General features: G+C 44.3%; 3 protein-coding genes across 4 annotated transcripts in view; all 3 read left to right on the top strand.

The window, feature by feature from the left end:
• Positions 1–10,680, top strand: part of ZBTB1 (zinc finger and BTB domain containing 1) — a 29,577-nt gene extending 18,897 nt beyond the window's left edge. The window contains exon 3 of one of the 2 annotated variants that reach the window (XM_058832478.1): positions 4,892–10,680. In XM_058832478.1, coding sequence (XP_058688461.1) covers positions 4,892–4,928 — 37 coding nt within the window. In that variant the 3' untranslated portion in view covers positions 4,929–10,680. The other variant, XM_058832483.1, reaches the window with a different exon arrangement.
• The window catches only part of MTHFD1 (methylenetetrahydrofolate dehydrogenase, cyclohydrolase and formyltetrahydrofolate synthetase 1), a 158,625-nt gene that overhangs the window by 81,991 nt on the left and 56,235 nt on the right, over positions 1–20,399 (top strand). The window lies entirely within an intron of this gene.
• HSPA2 (heat shock protein family A (Hsp70) member 2) lies at positions 12,367–14,894 on the top strand. The gene has a single exon (XM_058832506.1). It carries the CDS (start codon positions 12,608–12,610, stop codon positions 14,510–14,512), a length of 1,905 nt encoding a protein of 634 aa, XP_058688489.1. The 5' UTR covers positions 12,367–12,607; the 3' UTR covers positions 14,513–14,894.

Here is a 20,399-nt window from a genome sequence, read left to right as displayed (position 1 = left end):
GAATTAATTGTGATCTTATTTTTTTAATGCAGAAAGACAAATCTTAATTTGTAACAGGGCAGTAGAGCTCATGACTCAGGAATCACTTCATCATGACTATAAATATTCAGCCCTGAAACAAATAGCCCATGTTCCTTTTCATGTACTTGAATGGCCAGTGTCAGCTTCACAGGAGAAATGCTGTCAGATCTTTATTTGGGTTATTTTTGCCCTCAAATATCTTGTAGGGTGGGGATTTTTTTATTAATTTAAGACATAAGAAAACTATGTTGTGCGTCATGCTTTTAGAAAAATGGTTTTCAATAACTCATGCAGATTCCCTGTGTAATAGTGGTTAGAAATACATTTTAAAGTTTCATATTGATATATTAAAGGGAACATAACAGAACTGTGAAATGAGAAATCCTCAGATGGTCCAAGGCCAGGCTTTGACCCTCTCTTTTGTGTAGCCAGTGTGGCACACCTCACCCCAGCAACCTTGAGGTTCAGACATGGTCAGGATCTTTGATTCTCCTGCAAGAAAATGAAAAGGTTTAATCCTTTCCTGTGCCTTCTGCCACACTGAAAGCCATAGTAAATCTTCCTGCAGCTACAACCACAAAAGCAATGCTGCATCTAGAATTTCCGGTGGGAGGGAAAAAAAAGTGGTTCAAGAACTTCTCCCTCTGACCAAGTTCTGCTGCATTTATTGCTTTCACTCAAACTCGCGTGTAATTTGCATCAGTGATATTTTGGGGTGTACTTCTTTTTGTCTGCAAGTAAGACATGTCTTCAGATAAATATGTCTTGTAGTTCTGTAGACATCCCAAGACTCCTGACAGGAAATGAGAGCATCCCTTATAGACCTCGAAATCCTGGAAGCTTTGTAGATTGTAGGAAATCCACTGGAAATCAGGACAGTTGTAAATCCTTAGTTTCTCAACTTGTCTGTCAGGCAAAGTGCCATCAGTGTCAGCAATTGCCAAGATCTCTGCAGCAGCCGTGTTGCCAACACAAAAGATGCAAAAATCAGTCTTTCCCCTTCTCTTTTCCCTCTCCCCTCATGACAAGGTTGCTATTTTAAAAACACATCCTTTTGGCTCTTTTATTTGCCTTCTGTTTGTTGAAAGGAAGATTTGCTTTCTTCCTGTTTTAAAGCAATGACTAGGGCTAAGAAGTTGCCTTTTTTAATAGTTCTCACATGTTCAGTTGAACCTACACAACTCAGTAATACCTGTTCTCTCCTTTTTAGGTAACCATCCCACTACATTGCGGGTGGTCACCAGAGGGACTTCTGCTTCTGACTCCCCAGAAAATGAAAGGGAAAAATAACATACTGTCCTTCTCTCCATGGCAAAAGCCCCAAAGACCATGAAAGTTTGTGGAAATGCAGATAAGCTGACTAAAAATAGAGTTTGCTGAATACCATAAATTGCTTTTGGTTTTGGCAGCAGATACACCAGACTTCTGGTATTGGTTACGCTCCTCTTACACAAGTCGTTGTTAGGGCTTTTATTTAGGATGCTAAAGATGGTGCCCTGGTTTCTTCCCTGCCTGTGGGTTTTCTACTGGTACCTACTGGTACAGAGTCACAGCTTCCAAACTACTGAGATTCTGGTTTCTAGCCATTGGTTATTGAATTACTTATACAAATCAGAAACATTTTAAGAGACAAAATCTAAAGTATCCCTCCTTTGGGAAAAGGATAGATACAGTAATACTGTAGGAAGAGGAAATACAGGGTAGGATCCCTTGGCACTGATGAAGAAATTGTCTTAGTATGGCCCACAGCCCAGGAGAGAGCTCAGATGTCTGAGCTACATTGTTATCAGGTGAATTAAATAGAAGTTGTGTACACTTACATATGCTGTAAAATATGACACTTAATACTCTGCGTGCCTGAAAGTCTGAGGGTTAGCCCCACCTAGTCAGCTTTCAGATGGATTGTGTTTCACTTAGATTTTACTGACACAGCCAGTTCTGCCAGAAAACACAGAGGTCCTGACGTACAGTAACTTAAAAACTGGAAAATAACTCAGTCAAGACACAAGAGGTTTTACAGTAATTGTTACAGTTCTTTCAGCTTTAGTTTGTTGTTCGAAGAGTTAAATAGTTCAAAGGCAGTTTCCTTTGGAGAATGTTTATTTGATCAAGTTCAGTGTGGCTTAGACCCCAAATAGAAATACCAACTTCAAACAGAGCACTACTATGAGAGAAGGAATAGTCTGCGGCCTTCCAGACCTCACAAGCTATGTTGGTTTGTTACGCAGAGTAAAAAAAATGTCCCTTAGAACAGATATACATTAACTCAGTGTATTTCACACACCACATCTTTTATCTCCCATCTGCTTCTCTCCCTGGTCCTTTGAGCCATTACAAAGTGACTGAGATCCTGAATGAACTACAGACTCCTCAGTGAGAAGCATACACAGTGTGATTGGACCATCCAAGCTATTTAGGTTTTTAGAGAATGTTCGAGGAGCTGCTGCTCCTGTTTAATTTAAAATTTGGACTTTAGAACAGTGCTTATCTTTGCTTCTTGGTTCCCTTCACATTGCAGGAAGCAGGGTGGGGAAGAACCCAGTGGGTGCTTCTCTTAGATGGAGCCTGGAAAATCTTGTTGACTGAGGTGCATTGTTTTGTTTCTTCAGGTCCTTAGCTGGCTGAATCTTCAGACTTCTAATAAATGTACTAAGCCTTAAAAAAGCATTATTAATGCATGATGAGATACACCAAGTTCAGCCACTGAACATGAGAGTGGAACCCATGCAAATGCTGTTAGTGCAGGAGCCTGATATCGGGCCAAATCTGGAAAGTCACCTTTGATCTGTCTCCAGATCCTCCTTTTATTTGTAAACATCCAGCTAATCACAGACTTCCTCTGACTTCGATGAAGTGGAAGGAGCCGCATCCTCTGTGAGCTCTGGGCAGGGCTGGAAATCTGCAGAGGCTCAGGACGCGGGGATGGGGGCTCCGGCGCCATCTCGTGGCTCGCTGGGAACGCGCCTGTCCCTATTCCCAGGGCTGGAATGCTCCAGTGTGCCGGGAGGAGGGTGAGGCAGAGCCTCCCGCAGCTCTGCATCCCCAAACAGCTTCTGTGCTTAGGGCAGCTGGGCCATTTTAGAGTTTGCGAGGAGGGCACAAGGTTTTATCTCTGATCTCCCTTCCTGTGGGCTGCAGGCGCTCGGCAGTGCCGGCAGCTCTGTGTGTGCTACACCCCACCACAGTTGGCACTGATTAGCAGTGTTTCTGCTGTCTCATCGGAAAAATGTGATTTAACGTTCACAGGCAGCCCACCTTCCTGCACTCAGAGGTGGTCCCACACAGCACAGCCGATGTATTTGAGGGGGGTGGTGGAATGGAGCTCAGTCGTGTGTGTGAGTTGTCTATGATTTGCAAATGACAGAAATTTTGGATTGCAAAGTGCAGGCCAGCATGGTCATGAACAGCCATGGTAAACATTGATGTTGCCTGGGGAAAAGCAGTGCTCACATGCATACTGTAGTTGGAACACCCTTTTTTGTTAGTTTACAAAAAAAAAAAAGAAAAAAAAGAAAAAAAAAAGGTACTTCCTGACTTCTGAGCTAGTCATGTAAGAGTTACTTTGCAATAACAGTACAGTGAATTCCCCTCCAAGATTTTAAGAATGTGGTAGGCAGACACATGGCCTGTCAGAACCAGCAGCACTTTGAAGGTAGCAGTTTGCCCAAGACCTGTTTCCCCTGTTCACATCACCCTCATGGCACAAAACAAAAATCTTTTGTCCCAGCTGGCCTTTTTGTCCACGTTAAGTATGTGACATGGCATAGAGGGCAGATAAGGTACCAGAAAAGCCTGAGCCTGGCACATGCAGTGAGTGAGGGCCTGGCCATGGTGCACACCGAGGTGTGGAGCATCACTTGAGGCTTTCCTCTCAAAGGTGTGCCAGGAAATTCAGCCCTGAGCTGGCCTTGAGGATGCTTTGGCAGGTAAGTAATGCAACGAGCTGCTAAACCTGGCTTCATGTGCAGCCTCTGCAGTGTAGACACAACCACTTGGGCCAGGGCTGCCACAGCCTCATAGAAACACCAAGTGTAAATTATCCAGAAGTGGCACAATCATATACTTTGTACAATGTGATTCACATATCCAGAGAAAGAAGTCAGTGTGCAAAAAAAATTCCCAACAACCCTGAGGATTGTCCTCCAAACTTACATCCATGCATTTCCAGTTTCTTGATTGTTCCTATTGGACACAAAGGTGCTCATATTTGTCATGAACTAGTGTGGTTGAAAGAGACTTAAAGAAATTGTAAATTTATATAATTTATCTCCATTTAACATAAAATAAGAATTTGGTGTGTGTGTGGAGGTGTGTGTGTTGAGTAAATATATAACAGTTACCTCTGAGTTGGGCAAGATAAAAAAGCCCACAACCAAAAGTACAGTCAAATATGAAGCAGTGAGAAGTATTCCAGAGTGGGGGTGTTCCAAGCTATGAGTGGCTGAAGGGAAATAATACTTGTGCAATTTTTGGAGCATCCAGTAAGCCAAGTCATAAACCACTGCTGGAAAGTAACACATACAGTATGAAAAAATATTTCTGGGAGGCTTGGGAAGTGAAGTTTTTCTTCAGCAAATCTGTAGCTGTTTTGAAAAAGAAGGCAAAGGAAAAAGAAGCAAAAGTTTCTGAAACAAGATGACAACATTGTTTAAGGTCCTGTTCTGGTGGGGTAAGGGTTGAAGGAAATGTATGGCTTTTTAAAAGAGTTCCTGACTCTGGTGGGTGCTCTGAATATAACTGAAGGATGGGTATTTAGAGCAAAACCACACATGGTGAGGTGGGAGGGACCACATCGTGCTAGCAAATACAGTACTGCAGTGTGGGCTTCTGACTTTTAATATTTTTCTTGCATTTCTTTTCTGCATGGCAGTAGTGAAATAGGGACTTCTAAGCTTCTGAACAACTGAGAGAACCAGATTTGGAGAAGACATGAGGAAGAACTGGTCGACAAAAGATTTCATAAAAACTCAGAACCTCGTGTGCCAGATCTGAATTGGCACCACCTTTGCTTTTTTGACATACTGCAGCAGTCGCAAAAGGCACCAAAGCAGTCAAATTAGAACATGCAGTAAAAGTTGTTTTGGACTCTTCTATGTATTAGAAATCCTACTTCCTTGTGACTATTACTTACAGCTGTAAAAAACAAATTCCAAGTCTTTCATGGAGCAGACAGCCAAAAGAGGCAGATGCCAGGTGTTAAGGGCTGCACTGAAATGAATTTGCAAAATTTCTATTCATATGCTGGAGTGCTCCTTTCTTGAAATGAGGCTTCTTATAGTTGCTGTTAAAAACTCTGTAGATTTTTTAGTTCAAACATTACAAGTGTATACTCATGCACAATGCTAAACTATCAAGTGTTTAAAAAAGAAAAAAAAAATGAGTAAGAGGTGAAAAAAAAAAATCTTAAAAACTGAGGACTGAGGGTCCCTGAGGAAGGACAGGATGGTGAGAGATCCAGCTGACTTGATTTCCCCTGCTGCCATGATCATCATTTGCAAGCTGAAGAGGACCTTCCATGGAGCACTGTGCTTGTATGTGGAGAGTAAAGAAATGGTGCTCTGGTCTTTAATAAAGAATGGTGAAATTTTTTTACCAACAAGGAGATGAGTAAATGTGAAATAATCTTCACAGGGCACAGGGTGCACCTTGTTCTGGAGCTAAGCCTTGCAAAAGCTGGCTTGAAGAAGAGAATCAGGCATTCATGTTCAGATTTGAGCATTTTAGGAATGCTAATGTTTCCAGCTAAATTAATGGAGGGGAGGTGGAAAACCTTTACCAAAAAAGCAATAAGGCAGTAAATTTTCCAAATTAGGGCAAACATGAATTATAAAAATATTAATTTCTTCTGCTTCCCCTCAGACAACAGTGGATCAAATTGAGACATGTAAGCAGACTAAACATGCTGATTATATTCTGCTGTAGTTACGTATCTTACTAATTCTACTCATTATTATAAAAGGATGTTTCATTGTTCACTATAACTGTTATCTCAAGAAGAGTCTGTCTATAATTTTATTTATAATTGGCATCATTTTCATTACTGTTGTTACAAAGTGTGTACAATATTGTCTGTATTGCAGCTTGTATAGGGCATGTGTCTGTGCTTGCTTTACTCTTTTTGAGTTTATAAAGTTACTATACAAATGCAAGAAAAGATGTTCAGATATCTTTGAATGTGGTTGCTTAAGCTAATTATGTAGCCCCCAGTGTTTCAGCATATAGATGTTGAAGGTGTCAGCTCTATTAACACATAACACCTTAAACATAAATGTAGGTATTTGAAAAGCCTCCAGTGCAGCACAGGAATGCTGACACTTCAGTCCCAGTGGCTGTATGGAGTGAAGGGGAGGATGGTGAATATCAAAGCTGGATACCACTGGGGACTCTTCAGGGAGAAGGCACAAGATATCTGAGAGCAAATGAGATGTCCTTTCTATAGAAAACATGAAGGACCTTAAGAGTAGGACCACCACAAAGCATAGGAGAGAAGGGAATACATTTATAGCATCGCCTTCAACAGTATACAAAGCGTAGGACATCTAGAACAGGCTGTGACTGTTCTGTAACTTAGCTATTCCAGTCTATGCAGAGTATCAGTAAAGACATTCCAGGTTAGTTATCATCATCTTTAAAGCTTATTCTGTGCTTTGCAACAGTATCTTTAATAAAATACTCTTACAAATCTGCTTATTATTCTCATTTAATTCCATCTTATACCTGAGTTATTAACAGTCCTGGCAACAGGGTGAAGTTACCACCTGCTTCATCAGCTCCTGTGTTTTTCCCATTCACCTGCTAATGACAAGAGGGAAAACAGAGATGAGTAATTATCAAATATTCATAGAAATGAGAAAACGAGGAACAATAGCATGCTACCATTCAATTATTATAAAAATTGTTCACACTAAGCACATCAGTAAATCTGAGACATTAATCACATACTGATCTCAGAGTAAGAAGTATTGGTCTTTGCCTGTGTTTACTGTACACCATTTATCTTGTTTAAGACTTAGCATAATTTTACAGTTACTGCCAATAATTGCAGTGTGTTGTTTAACCCCATCACAGCAGTTCTAGATAAAATTCTCTGTTTTCATTTATTTACTCCCTCAACCATATAGAGTATCCTTTTCATATCTTCAAACAAGACCAAGCAGAATTCAGGTACATTAACAGATAAGATTAGAATTCAGAATAATTCTGGCAAGGTGCAGATGGAATCTGAAAACATATTTAATAGGAAAAAGTGCAAGCTGGAACCATTAGCTGTGCAAGTAAAGGAACAGCTGCTTAATTTCATAGAATCCTAGAATGGTTTGGGTTGGAAAGGACCTTAAAGATCATCTCATTCCAGCGCCCCTGCCATGGGCAGGGACACCTTTCACTATCCCAGGTTGCTCAGAGCCCCATCCAGCCTGGTCTTGAACACTCTCTACCACAGCTGCTCTGGGCAACCTGAGCCAGGGCCTCAGTAGCATCACAGTCAAGGATTTCTTCCTAATACCTAAACTAAATCTACCCTTTCAATTTCAATTGAAAAGAATCTATGCATTATTTTGGATCATATTCTAAAAATTAATCTGCAACATCATAATGTTGCAAGTAAAGGTAAAAACTGAAATGTAGATTCTGGAGTATCATCTGCTCCTTCAGAGCCACTAAGGCAAGAGCTGGTAATGTCTCCAGTTTTGAGCATAGCACTTGAAAGCTAAGATACAAGGTGCATGCACAGAATCCAGGAGAAAGCAGTGAATGTCTGGAAACCAAGAATATTTTTCTTCTGAGCACAGGTTGAGTGATTTTAAGTCATTTTACGGAAGAGATGATGGAGGGAAAACCCAGTGATTTTCATATACCAAATCTGTTTGCAAAGAAAAATGGCACAACTGTTTCTCATATCCACAGTCAATATTAATAAAAATAATTGCCTTAAATTGAAAGAAAGGAATCTTGGTTAAACCCGAAATGGGACAAAATGACCTGTTGAGGTCCTTTTTTGATCTGATTCTGTGATTACTGGAAAACATTTTACTTTAAAGTCACTTTCCTAGGACTGTCAGTAGAGCTGGTACTGGCTGAAAGAAAAGGAGGCTGCAGTTAAAGGAATAAAGAACTCATTGCCTAAAATGTGCAGCACACCAGTTTATCTAGTCAGCACTAGTGATACTAACTTCAGCTTTTAATCATGCCTCAGCAAACTGTCATAAGTCTATGTAAATAAATGTGCTTAAAAACCACTTAATTATAAAATAATTATTCCTTGAAGCATCACGCATTAGTTTAATCAGTGTTGACAACTTCCATGATTTTATTGAGTCTAATCAATCCGAGGCAGCCTGGTTTCAATTGCGAGATAGTGTAATGAGCTATGTTATTTATTAAAAAAAAAATTGGACCTGTGAATTACATGGAAAATCCTAAAAGTGTAATCTGAAAATACAGTAAAGATGAAAAAGTCAGAAGGTGAATAAAGCCACTAGGTTTATAATTTTAGGAGATCTGACTCACGAGTTTTGAACTTCTGATTTGGCAGTATGGAATTACAGTGCCCTATATTCTGCTGTTCTGAATATTTTCAGAGTACTGATCACACATTTGTTTAATTTGCCCAAAAACACATTATACAGATTTGCAGAAACTTTCTTTGTTATTCACAAACACAAAGGAACACTTATTTAAGTAAGATGATGTCTTGTGGCTGCCCTTTAAATTAACAAGGAGCAGCTGTGCACAAAACCTGGAGGTATATAAATACAAAATAAGTTACATAGTTTCCCCCCCACACACTATGATTTTTAATGCAACACCTTGTTAGAAGAATCTTGGCATTTTATACACTGGTAGTTCTTGTTTCAATTCCAAGTACCAGACATCTGTTCACAAATATAAACAAGATGAAGAATTTCAGTAATGCAAAGGTATTGTGACAGAGTATTACTTGATCTTAGAATAGCAGTGGCTTAGACTTTTCTGAACTGATTGCTGTATTATAAAATAATCCATTCTCACTGATACAATCTGATTATGCAATTTTTTGAATAGTTTTACAAGGGAAATGGGTATTAGGGAAATGGATACGAGGGAAATTGATACCAGAGTTGAAGGTCTAAGGTCTTCTGACTGCCAAACCTGAAAAAATTATTCATTGCATTTTAACTTTATGATCCAAGTGGCTTATTGAACTGTAACTTGGGTTCAGTCCTATTTTTATACTACATTGCCTTATGAAACCTGGGGGGGGGGGGGGAAGCTTCCTTTTATCAAGATAAAGATAAGGGTTGAGTTCTTAGTTCTGCTCCAGATACTGAGCTCTTGCTTCACTGAAGAAATCTAAATATCATCTTCATTTCTGGTTGGGTGGTGTAATGGAGAATAGCCTACAGCATATTACATAATGCTGCCAAACAGGAGACATGGGTGCATAATCGATCCTAAACACAAATAAATGGATCAGAAAGAGGCCTGCCACTGCCAGAGGTGCTGAATTGCTTCTCTGGAAGTTGCTGTGAAAATATGGCTTACAGATTCAAGATGAGGGAATAACAGAATGTTTTGTTAAAAGGAAAATCAGACTTGTGCTGAAAGTCCTCCCCATAAAGCTCACTCTTTAATTTCTGAACCAGTTGGTTTGGCTCACCTATACCATGATTGCATATGAAGCAACATTAAAGGGAATCATGTGGCTCTTCCCATATGAGAGGATGACTGCATGGATGAGTTGGTTCACAAACTGCTGACAAAAAGCAGGCTGGTAATAGCTCTGCTGAGAAGAGAGAATACGTCTAATGAGGTTTTAGAGGTTACTCCCTCTCGTTAGACTGGACTTTCTCTAAAGACATCAGTAAGAGGTGATGGCAAGAACATCACGTGAACTTCTGAGTGAGTAGGAATGAAAGCTTAAAAAAGCAGCTGGGACCTAGACATATCATTGTACAGAAGAAAACAGCACCTGTGTGCCCAGCTGGAAAAGAAATATTTCTGCAACAGGCTAAACAGCCTCAGTCCAGAGACGTTGGATTTTTCCTTAGGATGTCTCTTTACACCAGTAGCATTAAAATGGTGTGCTCATGTTTTCCTCCCAGATCTTTTCCCCAGGTTTACTACAGCAAAACAACTCAAATGATGAAATAAACAAGACTGAGGGAATACTCTCAGGGTGAGCAGTAATCCAGTCAATGCAAACACCTCTTTAGCAGGTTGCCAGCACATGTGGGTATCAGCACAACTGTATCAGGGCCACACTAGTTATTGGGCCAAGGAAAACCCAAAAAAGTTTTGTCTGGAGCTGTAGTATATATTTTTTGCCTGGGCTGATAAAACATATATTTAAAAGCTTTGGGCCAAATAAACGAAATGTCACTTCTAAATTGGATAAACCTTATTCAGTTACAGCTGTAGTTAAATGAGACATCAGATTAATTTTGCTGCAAAGTCTGTTTATTGTGTTAATCTATACTGTATTATTTCCCTCTCGTTCTCTCCATCTATTGTTTCTATACATATGTTTTTGAGGCAGGAGTCTTCTTTTTACTCTGGAATAACAGGGTCTGAGTTTGTACCACAGCTATTAAAACAGGGTTCTTGTGCATTATTAGTGTTCCTAAGGGACAGTTCTCACAAGGATACAAATAATAAACAACATCAACTTTTCTGGTGAAACAGAATTTATTATCCACCTCTCTTTGTATTGCTCTGGCATTTCTCCCTGTTCCACATAATACAATCAACTGAATGAAGTGGCAGTGAATTACAGGAAGAGATGGTTCAGTGATGAATCAGTCACTGGTCTAACTACAAGAGAAACCGACACCCTTCCCATCAAAGAAATATGCTCACAGGATATACAGAACAGCTCCTGTAGGCAGGGACAGCTGATGGTTCCCATTTTCCAGTGACTTCTTTTGGATTGCTCCAAGGTCAGAACCTGTGTGAAAAAAAAAAAAGACCAGGATCCGTGGAAGAATAATATTTAAGCACGTACAATATGTATGGTCAGAAATCCAGGCTCTTCCATCTTAAAATGACACACATAATGCACAGAAGAGGTGGAACTCTCTCAAGTCTTGTAAAAAAGGCTTTGAAAAAGACACTAATGGAAACAAGGATGTTTTTGAACAGGAGTTACACTGCCTAATAATTGTGTGGATACAAATCACTCTGGGAAAAGCTGTAACACGTTTTCTATGAGGCCAGGTGTAGCAAACTGGTGAAGGATGAGGACAAAACTAATGAAAGAGAATTTAAGTATACAGCAACATTAATCCTCTCGCTTAACTCCTTAAGTCTATGGATAGCAAACTTTTAGCAACACTTTTAAAGGAGCTGAAAAGGAGCTACTCACTAAAACTCCCTGTATAAAAAAAATAATAAAATAAAATCTCAGGACAGTGTTTTGCCCTCCTTACTAGAACTGGAATATTTTGAAGTGTTTGTCTCAGAGTAAGGAGGCATAATTTGGAGGAACCACAGCGGATTTTCATGTTTAATATATTTTCATCAAAGCACTTTCCTAACTCCGAGTTAATAGCTCCATAGCTTTTGCTAAACGTAGGCGTGACGGCATCTCACATTAGCACAACAGACAAGAATTTGGAGGCGGTTCAAGAATGGTCACCACGCAGGAACACGCCGCAACAGGGCCCCCAAAGCCCCGCCGCTGCCATTCCCCGAGTTCTGGTGCCGGGGCAGGAGGGGGGAACCCGGTGTCACTCTCTGAGTTTGGGTACCGGGACAGACACGGGGCGGGGGTGCTGTCAGCCCGCAAAATTCGGGGAAGATAAGGCTAAACACGGACTCGGCGGGACTTTCCCTCAGGCACTTTCCCTCAGCGGGAGGCGCGGAGCTCTGAGGGGAGGCGTTCCGCCATGACAGTTCGGGGGTCGCCTCGGCGGGGGAGGGATGGCGGCCGTTCCGTCCCGACAGTCGGGGGGGAGGTCGAAGGGAGGTGTGTGTCTGTATCAGGGAGGGAGGGCGAAATTTCTGCCGCTCTGCGACCAAATAAGGGCAAATTCCCCAGTGCCGGGCTGAGCGCTCAGGAATTACAAACACCGCACGGCGCGAGCGGCCCCGAACCCACAACCCCCCACACCCCGCGGGTCCGAGCGGGCGGAGCGCGGGGGCGTCCCGTAGCGACCGCGCAGCCCCACCCCGCCGGCCCGCCGCCGACTGCCATTGGACAACGCTGCTGTCAATCCTCCGCATAACGTCATTTCAGCTGGAACTTTCTAGTTGGAGTTCGTGGCGGGGCGGGGCGAGGGGACAGAAGGAGCGCGGATTGGCTGAGCGCGATGGCGCACGAGAAAAACCCGGAAGAATCGCGGCCCCCGGGAGGGGCGGGCAGGCGCTCGCGATTTTGATTGGCCAGAGCGTTGAGGGCGGGCACTCCCCGGCGGCTCGCGGGGGCGATTGGCCGAACGACTGCTCGAGGTGCGTCGGGATTGGCCGTCAGGGTTCTGGCAGGTTCCAGAAGCGGCGGCGGCGGGTATAAAACAGGCAGCGGCGACGCGAGCAAGGCATATCGCGCCGCGGCGGCAGCGAGAGCGGGCGGGGTGGACACGGGCGAACAGCAGCACAGACAGCCGACACCATGTCTGCTAAAGGGCCGGCGATCGGCATCGACCTGGGCACCACGTACTCCTGCGTGGGTGTTTTCCAGCACGGCAAAGTGGAGATCATCGCCAACGACCAGGGTAACCGCACCACACCCAGCTATGTGGCGTTCACCGATACAGAGCGCCTCATCGGGGATGCTGCTAAGAACCAGGTAGCGATGAACCCCACCAACACCATCTTTGACGCCAAGCGCCTCATCGGCCGCAAGTATGACGACCCCACGGTGCAGTCGGACATGAAGCATTGGCCTTTCCGTGTGGTGAACGAGAGCGGCAAGCCCAAGGTGCAGGTGGAGTACAAGGGGGAGATGAAGACCTTCTTCCCAGAGGAGATCAGCTCCATGGTGCTCACCAAGATGAAGGAGATTGCTGAGGCCTATCTAGGGTGCAAGGTGCAGAATGCTGTCATCACAGTGCCGGCGTACTTCAATGATTCCCAGCGCCAGGCCACCAAGGATGCCGGCACCATCACTGGCCTCAATGTGATGCGTATCATCAATGAGCCCACTGCAGCTGCTATTGCTTACGGCCTGGACAAGAAAGGAACCCGGGCTGGAGAGAAGAATGTGCTCATCTTTGACCTGGGAGGGGGCACTTTCGATGTCTCAATCCTTACCATCGAGGATGGGATTTTTGAGGTAAAGTCCACGGCCGGTGACACCCATTTGGGTGGAGAGGACTTTGACAACCGCATGGTGAACCATTTTGTGGAAGAATTCAAGCGCAAGCACAAGCGTGACATTGCTGGCAACAAGCGAGCGGTGAGGCGGCTGCGCACGGCTTGTGAGAGAGCGAAGCGGACCCTCAGCTCCTCCACGCAGGCCAGCATTGAGATTGACTCTCTCTTTGAGGGTATTGACTTCTACACCTCCATTACTCGTGCCCGTTTTGAGGAGCTCAATGCTGACCTCTTCCGTGGCACCCTGGAGCCAGTGGAGAAGGCTCTGCGTGATGCCAAGCTCGACAAGGGCCAGATCCAGGAGATCGTGCTGGTGGGTGGCTCTACCCGGATCCCCAAGATCCAGAAGCTGCTACAGGATTTCTTCAATGGTAAGGAGCTCAACAAGAGCATCAACCCTGATGAGGCTGTGGCTTATGGTGCTGCTGTACAAGCAGCTATCCTCATGGGAGACAAGTCTGAGAATGTGCAGGATCTGCTGCTGTTGGATGTCACCCCTCTGTCCCTGGGCATCGAGACGGCTGGAGGAGTGATGACTGCTCTCATCAAGCGCAACACCACCATCCCCACCAAACAAACTCAGACCTTCACCACCTACTCAGACAACCAGAGCAGCGTCCTGGTCCAGGTGTATGAGGGTGAGAGGGCTATGACAAGGGATAACAACTTGCTGGGCAAGTTTGACCTAACAGGCATCCCCCCAGCACCCAGGGGAGTCCCCCAGATCGAGGTCACTTTTGACATCGATGCCAATGGTATCCTGAACGTCAGTGCCGTGGACAAGAGCACGGGTAAGGAGAACAAGATCACCATCACCAATGACAAGGGTCGCCTCAGCAAGGACGACATTGACCGTATGGTGCAAGAAGCAGAGAAGTACAAAGCAGAGGATGAAGCTAACCGGGATCGGGTGGCAGCCAAGAACTCCCTCGAGTCCTACACTTACAACATGAAGCAGACAGTGGAGGATGATAAACTGAAGGGAAAGATCAGTGACCAGGACAAGCAGAGAGTGCTCGACAAGTGCAAGGAGGTGGTCTCTTGGCTCGACCGCAACCAGATGGCTGAGAAGGAAGAGTATGAGCACAAGCAGAAAGAGCTGGAGAAACTCTGCAACCCGATCGTCACAAAATTGTACCGGGGAGATGGAGGGGCCGGGGCGGGTGGCTCCGGCGGCCCCACCATCGAAGAAGTAGATTAAAGAGGACTGAAGTATAGACTGGTTTATGGACAGTCACTCCATTCTTTGCTTTGTTATTTTTTCTAACGTTTAAGGAAAACGTCCTTGCCGATAACAGAGTTTATTCTGTTGGGTGTGTATAAAGGCAGATCTGTCAGCTTGGTTTTGATAAGAGGGAAGGCACGTCCTGCTTTATAAGGTTAGTAATAGACAAATGTTGTTAATTCAGATACAGCTGTTTGTATTCTGGATGTTTGTCTCTGTCTCTTTCAAAGTTACCACTTTATTGTTGCAGTTGACAAGTTTCAAGTTATGCATGAAAACCTTTACAGAAGATGAAAAAAAATTTGCCAAATTTGGCTTCTGGAAATTTTGTTAATAAATAAAATGTATTAAAAGCATACATCTATCCTCTTTCTCCTCTCTGTGAAGGGGCAGTAGTGGGGTGGGGAGGGGGTGGGGTGAGGAAGACCTTTCTGGTGGTGTCTGTGGCTCTGGGTGGTGACAGCAGTGGGGCAGGGCAGTGTTGGGCTCCGGAGGGGTGGCTGATGCCCCTGGAATGGCAGGGGGAGAGAGCACGGGGGCTTCCTGAGGGGAGCCCAGTTTGGGATGGACACTGGGGAGGAGATGTCCTGGTGTTGCAGCCCCCCAGCCTCGTGGCAGGGGCAGCGTGGCTCCCGGGATTTTCACAGCAGGGAAAAAATCCCTGGAGTTGTGTGCAGGTGCTGTTTTGGGGCTGGACCTGCTCTTACCCACAACCGGTGTCCGGAGCTGCAGTTCCCAGTGTGGGAATGCATCCTGTGCGTCTGGCTGGGAGAGAACAGCGGGGAAATGAGGACAACAGAAATAGTCCTGCTTGGCAGGTGGTGGGGCTTGATAAAATAGAGACCGGTCTGTGGGCAGCTGTAAAGTGCTGAGTTATTCTTGGGTTGCTTGTGTGCATGCTGAGCTTCCAATACTTTACTGTTTTTCTCCTCTTCAGACAATCAAAAGTAGAGCTGGCAAGGACACCCCCAGAGCTGGGAGTGCTGAGTAAGGAGCTGGTATGTTGAAGTTAATAGAATAGGCAAAATCTGTAGTAGTTAAACTTGTTTGGCTTTGCTGCACACTGTCTGCAGAGCTCCTCATTTGTATAAGAGCAAAAAACCTGGCAGGCAGCGCTGGGAGTCCGAGGCGCTGCGAGTTAATGAGCTCTCCTGCAGCAGCCTCATGGCACGCACATTTTGGACTGGCTTGTCCTTTAAGGGAAAAAACTGCAGAGCAGTGGGCAGCTGAAGGCAATCGGCTGCTGTGTTCTGGTTTGTTGCTTGTTGCTGTCCTGGGAACCGTGGTGGGTGCTGCCCTGCCAGCTCTGCCCGCTGCAAACAACTTTCAGGACTCTGCTTCCTTAAGCTTGTAGGTGATGTATATTAAAAAAAAAAAAAAAAATCTACAAAAAGTTTTTTGTGTCAAGAAGGGAGGCAACAATAAGGCTGTTCAGTATTTAATAACCAGCAGAGATGTAACACTCTGGTTTACTATATAGATTTCTCTCAGCTTTCCAGGGCACTCACTCACTGTGGGTTTCTCTTCACTGGCTACAGAAAAGGGTTAACAGTCATCACGGGGGGGGGAATGTGAGGCTTGTAAAAAGCTTGTTTGATAGCTGTTGTTGCAAATGACTCAAAACCACTTCAGGTTTATTGAGCGGTTGGCAGGTAAATGTCAGTGCCATCACAGTGAGATTGGAGAAGTCGATTGCAGCAACTTCAGCACCTGCTGAGGGCTTCAGTGAGATCTCCAAATGCAGCAATCAGGCTCTTGCTGTTCAGGTACCCAGCACTTTCCTGGCTGTTTCCAGGTACACTGCCTCTTGATTTCCAGGCTGTAACATAGAGAGGGCCCTTGGGAATGAGAAGGTACTGTGACTTTTCATTTTCCCTTAGGAACTAATGGATAAATATGTTTATAAATGGTACTAGATTATCTCTAAGTGAAAAGCTGTTGCTGCAAACTGTAATAGTTTGTCAGATAAACTCTTCCTAACCAAAATCTCACTACTATGGGATTACAATAAGGATGACCCATTTTCATTGTAAATGCAGGTTGAACTATTTTTTTTTTTTTCTATTAACCAAGTGGTAATTGCCCTTGCCACATAGTTTCCTTTACTTTTCAGCCCTTGGTTTGCATTCCTCAGCGTTGCTTCCCAGTTATTAAACACAATTTTTTGTTATTTAAGTGTCTTGCAGAGCTAATGTAGCTAAATGCACACAGCAGACAGTTTGTCACACTGTGCTGTTGTCTGTCCTTCCCCTCACCTCGGCCACTGTTGCTCTGTGCCTGTTCCAGCATGGGCAGTCAGGGAAAAGAGACCAGAGATGTGGAGTCCCCATCTAGATGGTGAAAGTGGCTGAGGACAACAGCAGGTTAACACTGTGAGAGTTGTATTTTATTTTTTTCCTACAAAAGAGGTGTTTTTTGGTGTGACACACCTAAGGCTGTGTGTGGGGTATGTAAAGGATTGGAAACTTGTGCCAGCTTGCATGCTTGGGAAAAGATTTGTAGTGTGAACAAGCCCCCAGAACGCAAGAGGCAGAAAACTTGAAGAGCTCAGAGCTAGATTCCTTGCATTCATTCACTTAGTTTACAAAACAAAGAATAACTTCGACTCAGTTTTCAGTATGTTGTACTAAGTGCAGAGTGAACTCTGATCCTGCTAGTGGAAACTTCCCACTGATTCCAGTGGTCTGTATTCCCCCCTCCCCATACCACCTTCTTAAAGAAATAAAGCCAGTTTCCCAAATGCTGCTCCTCATTTGCAAACAGGTGCATTTGGTGTGTACATCTCCTTCTGGGGAGCAGTTGTGCATTTCAAATGAATTTGGCAAAGCCAGGCAAGAAATCTTCTCTAAAATCTGCAGTTTCATTGTGCTCAGCATCTCTCACGCTGTACACTGTCCTGACTCACAGGAATGCCAGCTGCTCCTGTCAAAATCCTGGGCCGGGGTCTCTGAACTTTGCCACGCTGCAACAAGGCTGTGCAAGAAAAACAAAGCCCATAAGGGAGAATGTAAAGTGCCTGTAAGTTCCCAGCACTTGTGCAACTCCTGTATTAACTTCTGACGGCTCCGTGTATTTTGTGATTGAGTTTGGGTAGTATTATTTCAAAGAGAGGAACACCCGCGACTCTAATACTGGAGAATTTAATCACCCAAATGAAGCCCCTAAAGCACAGCTATGCCGCCCTGCAATTCCCCACCGTCTTTAGAGGGGAGAGAGAGGGGCCAAAAAAAGACAAAGCCGAAAGCATTACTATAAAATCCCGTGCCGTGTGGCAGCCCTCGGAGGGAGCTGAGGACAGGAGAGGTGTCTGAGGGCAAGGCAGTGGTGAGGAGAGGTGCTGGGAGCGGCTGTGTCCGGCCAGCCGGGCGGGTGAGTCAGCCCGGCCCCGCCGCCTCCGGAGCGTCTGTTTGAAGTTGTGCGCGCAGGACCTGCAGACAGGCTGCAGCCCTGCTCAGCCCTTGTGATACCATCTTAAAGGCAGGAATGAATACATCCCAGCAGCCTGCCTTTTATCTCTCGGGAGGCACTGCCTGGAGCCCTGCAGGCTGGGGAGCTTTTCTCTTGGGAGCTGCCTGTCATTTAGGTTCTCCTTGAAGGTTTGGGGCTCTGTGGGGTGCAGCCAAGGTAGGAGATGAAGGACCTCAGGACTGCACCATAAATTTTGTCTTTCCTATTGTGAGCCACTCCTGCAGACACATATGAGGAACAGGAAGAAAGAGAAAAACTGTTGAGGAAATTCACATTTCCAGTCTTGGCACTCGCATTAAATGCAAGGCGTCACATTAAAAAACATGGGCTTACACCCAGCACCCATACTTAAAGTTTCTTTTTTTCAGTCTTGTCAGTGCAATGCAAGGTAATAGCGTTTCAAACTCGACTTATCTCAAAGCTGTTCCTTGTTTCTCTTCCTTGGCGCTGTGCCTGGCATGAGTTTCCCTGACTGTGTCCCTTCAGAAGGCACGCAGTGGTCTAATCTCTGCTACGTCAGGTACGCTGCACCTTGGCACACCAGAGTCCTGGGATGTTAAACCAGCAAAGCATGTGGATGCCCTTACAGCAGCAAAATTACCTTCTGTAGCTGTTCATCACAGGAAAGTTATCACCCCTCCCTACCCCACAGTGAAACAAGTTATGCTAGTAAAGCTTCTTTAGCACACCTATGTGGGTCAGGTATCACATCTCTCCGCTGCTCTCTTCCACATATTTATGCAGGCAGAAGCCTATAGCACAGACCTGCCTCTAGAGCAGATTTTGCTTGCAGCAGCAGGGTGATTATAGAGTTGGGCAGGCCAGCATTTCCAGATGCAACAACATATTTCTCTTCCACATATGAAACAGCAGTATTAAAACCCCCTGATCCACCCTTGCATGACCCATTTGCCTTTACTCTCTCCTGCATCAAGAGGGTGGAGACAGAGACAAGCTGGTTCCCCTTGTCATCCCCATAACAGCACCAGCCAGGAATTTCAGAGAGAGGAGAAATTTCCCTCTAAGAGCCAACACTTTTTTTTTTTTTGTAGTCTTAAAGAAAATCAAGAGTGCAGGAAATTTTTGCCCCTTTTCCATTGCTGAAGATATTCTCTCCCACCATTCAGGAATTGTTTTTATGTGTTGGTCTCTGCAAAAGCTGACAGATTTCTGTTGCGTCCTGGACCAAGCAGTGTGAGGTTTTTCTTGCCCATGCTTGGGTAGAAGTTGGCAGCACCTGTACCTTACCTGCTGGAGCAGTTAAAAATGTCACTGCTCCAAATCATTTGCAGGTCAGCAGTTAAAAATCCATTTTGAATGGGATTCAGGAGACAGAACCACTTCTAGCAGTGACAATGCTAGTACTTTGGCAGCACTCTATAGAAACCTCTATGGGTTTAGGAGGTCTTGGTTGCCTTTCTATATTCACTGCCAAGCATCATGAAACACTTTCTGTCAATCCTTGTAAGAGCTGCTGCACAGTTGCACTGACAGAAATCACATGTCATGGATAAAAGCAGAATTTGTTTTTGCCAGGCTGTATCTAAAAATGTACACATATTTCTTTCAAAACCACATTTATTTATCAATTAGAAGACTCCTTATTTCCCTGCTGAAGACTTCATTCATTTGCATTTGTGTTTGCAAATGTTCCAACACAGCTTGGTTAAAGACATTTGATGGTAGCTAGTCCTTAGTCCTATCCCCAGCACTACAGGTAGGAGATAACTAATTTAAAAATTCTGATAATGTAAAAACTCTTTGTAATGCACTAAAAACTAGGGGGCAGGTTCTCTGCCATAATTTCCTTCAAATTTCCTTCAACGCTCACAGAATTGAATAGAGAAGATCTTGTCTATAGCACTGCTATATTAAATTTTCACCTTTCCCCCCCTATTTCTGTAGCAGGGCGATGGTTATTATATCCTGAGAAGAGCTAGAAATTAGGCCATGAAATTTTTTTGTGAGGTTCGTATATTTCTGAGCACCTCAGAGTGCAGAAACAAAAATCAAAATTTTGAAAATACCTCTTGAGTGTGAGGTACCTTTTAATAACTTCTTTTCTGTCAGAGGTGCTTTAATAACAAAAGGTTGATTGTTGGGGGCACAAGGCTGTGTGAAAAGGGCTGACAACTGCTCCTGTTCAATAACCTCATCTGATAAAACCATGCAGAGGGAGTAATGGCATGAAGAGTTCAGTAAAAGAATGTGTAGCTGGTTTTTGTGGCTTTCCAAAATCCGACTGCATGCCCCTAACTGGTGCCAGGCAGTCACTGCCTCCTGAGTTCCCTTAGACCTTTGGTGTGGACTCAGGACCTGATTCTGCCTTTGCTTGTCAACACTTTCAGCCAGTCTGGAGCTGAGGATGAGGCAGTGAGGCCACAGGGCTCTGGTT

The sequence above is a fragment of the Poecile atricapillus genome, chromosome 1 (genome assembly GCF_030490865.1).
Source record: "Poecile atricapillus isolate bPoeAtr1 chromosome 1, bPoeAtr1.hap1, whole genome shotgun sequence".
NCBI classification, from domain to species: domain Eukaryota; kingdom Metazoa; phylum Chordata; class Aves; order Passeriformes; family Paridae; genus Poecile; species Poecile atricapillus.
Note: the sequence above shows the minus strand (reverse complement) of the source record. Positions and strands in the feature narration are given on the sequence as shown.

Coding starts and splice junctions, on each gene's coding strand:
- HSPA2 (XM_058832506.1), top strand. CDS start 12,608: ATGTCTGCTAAAGGGCCGGCGATCGGCATCGACCTGGGCACCACGTAC.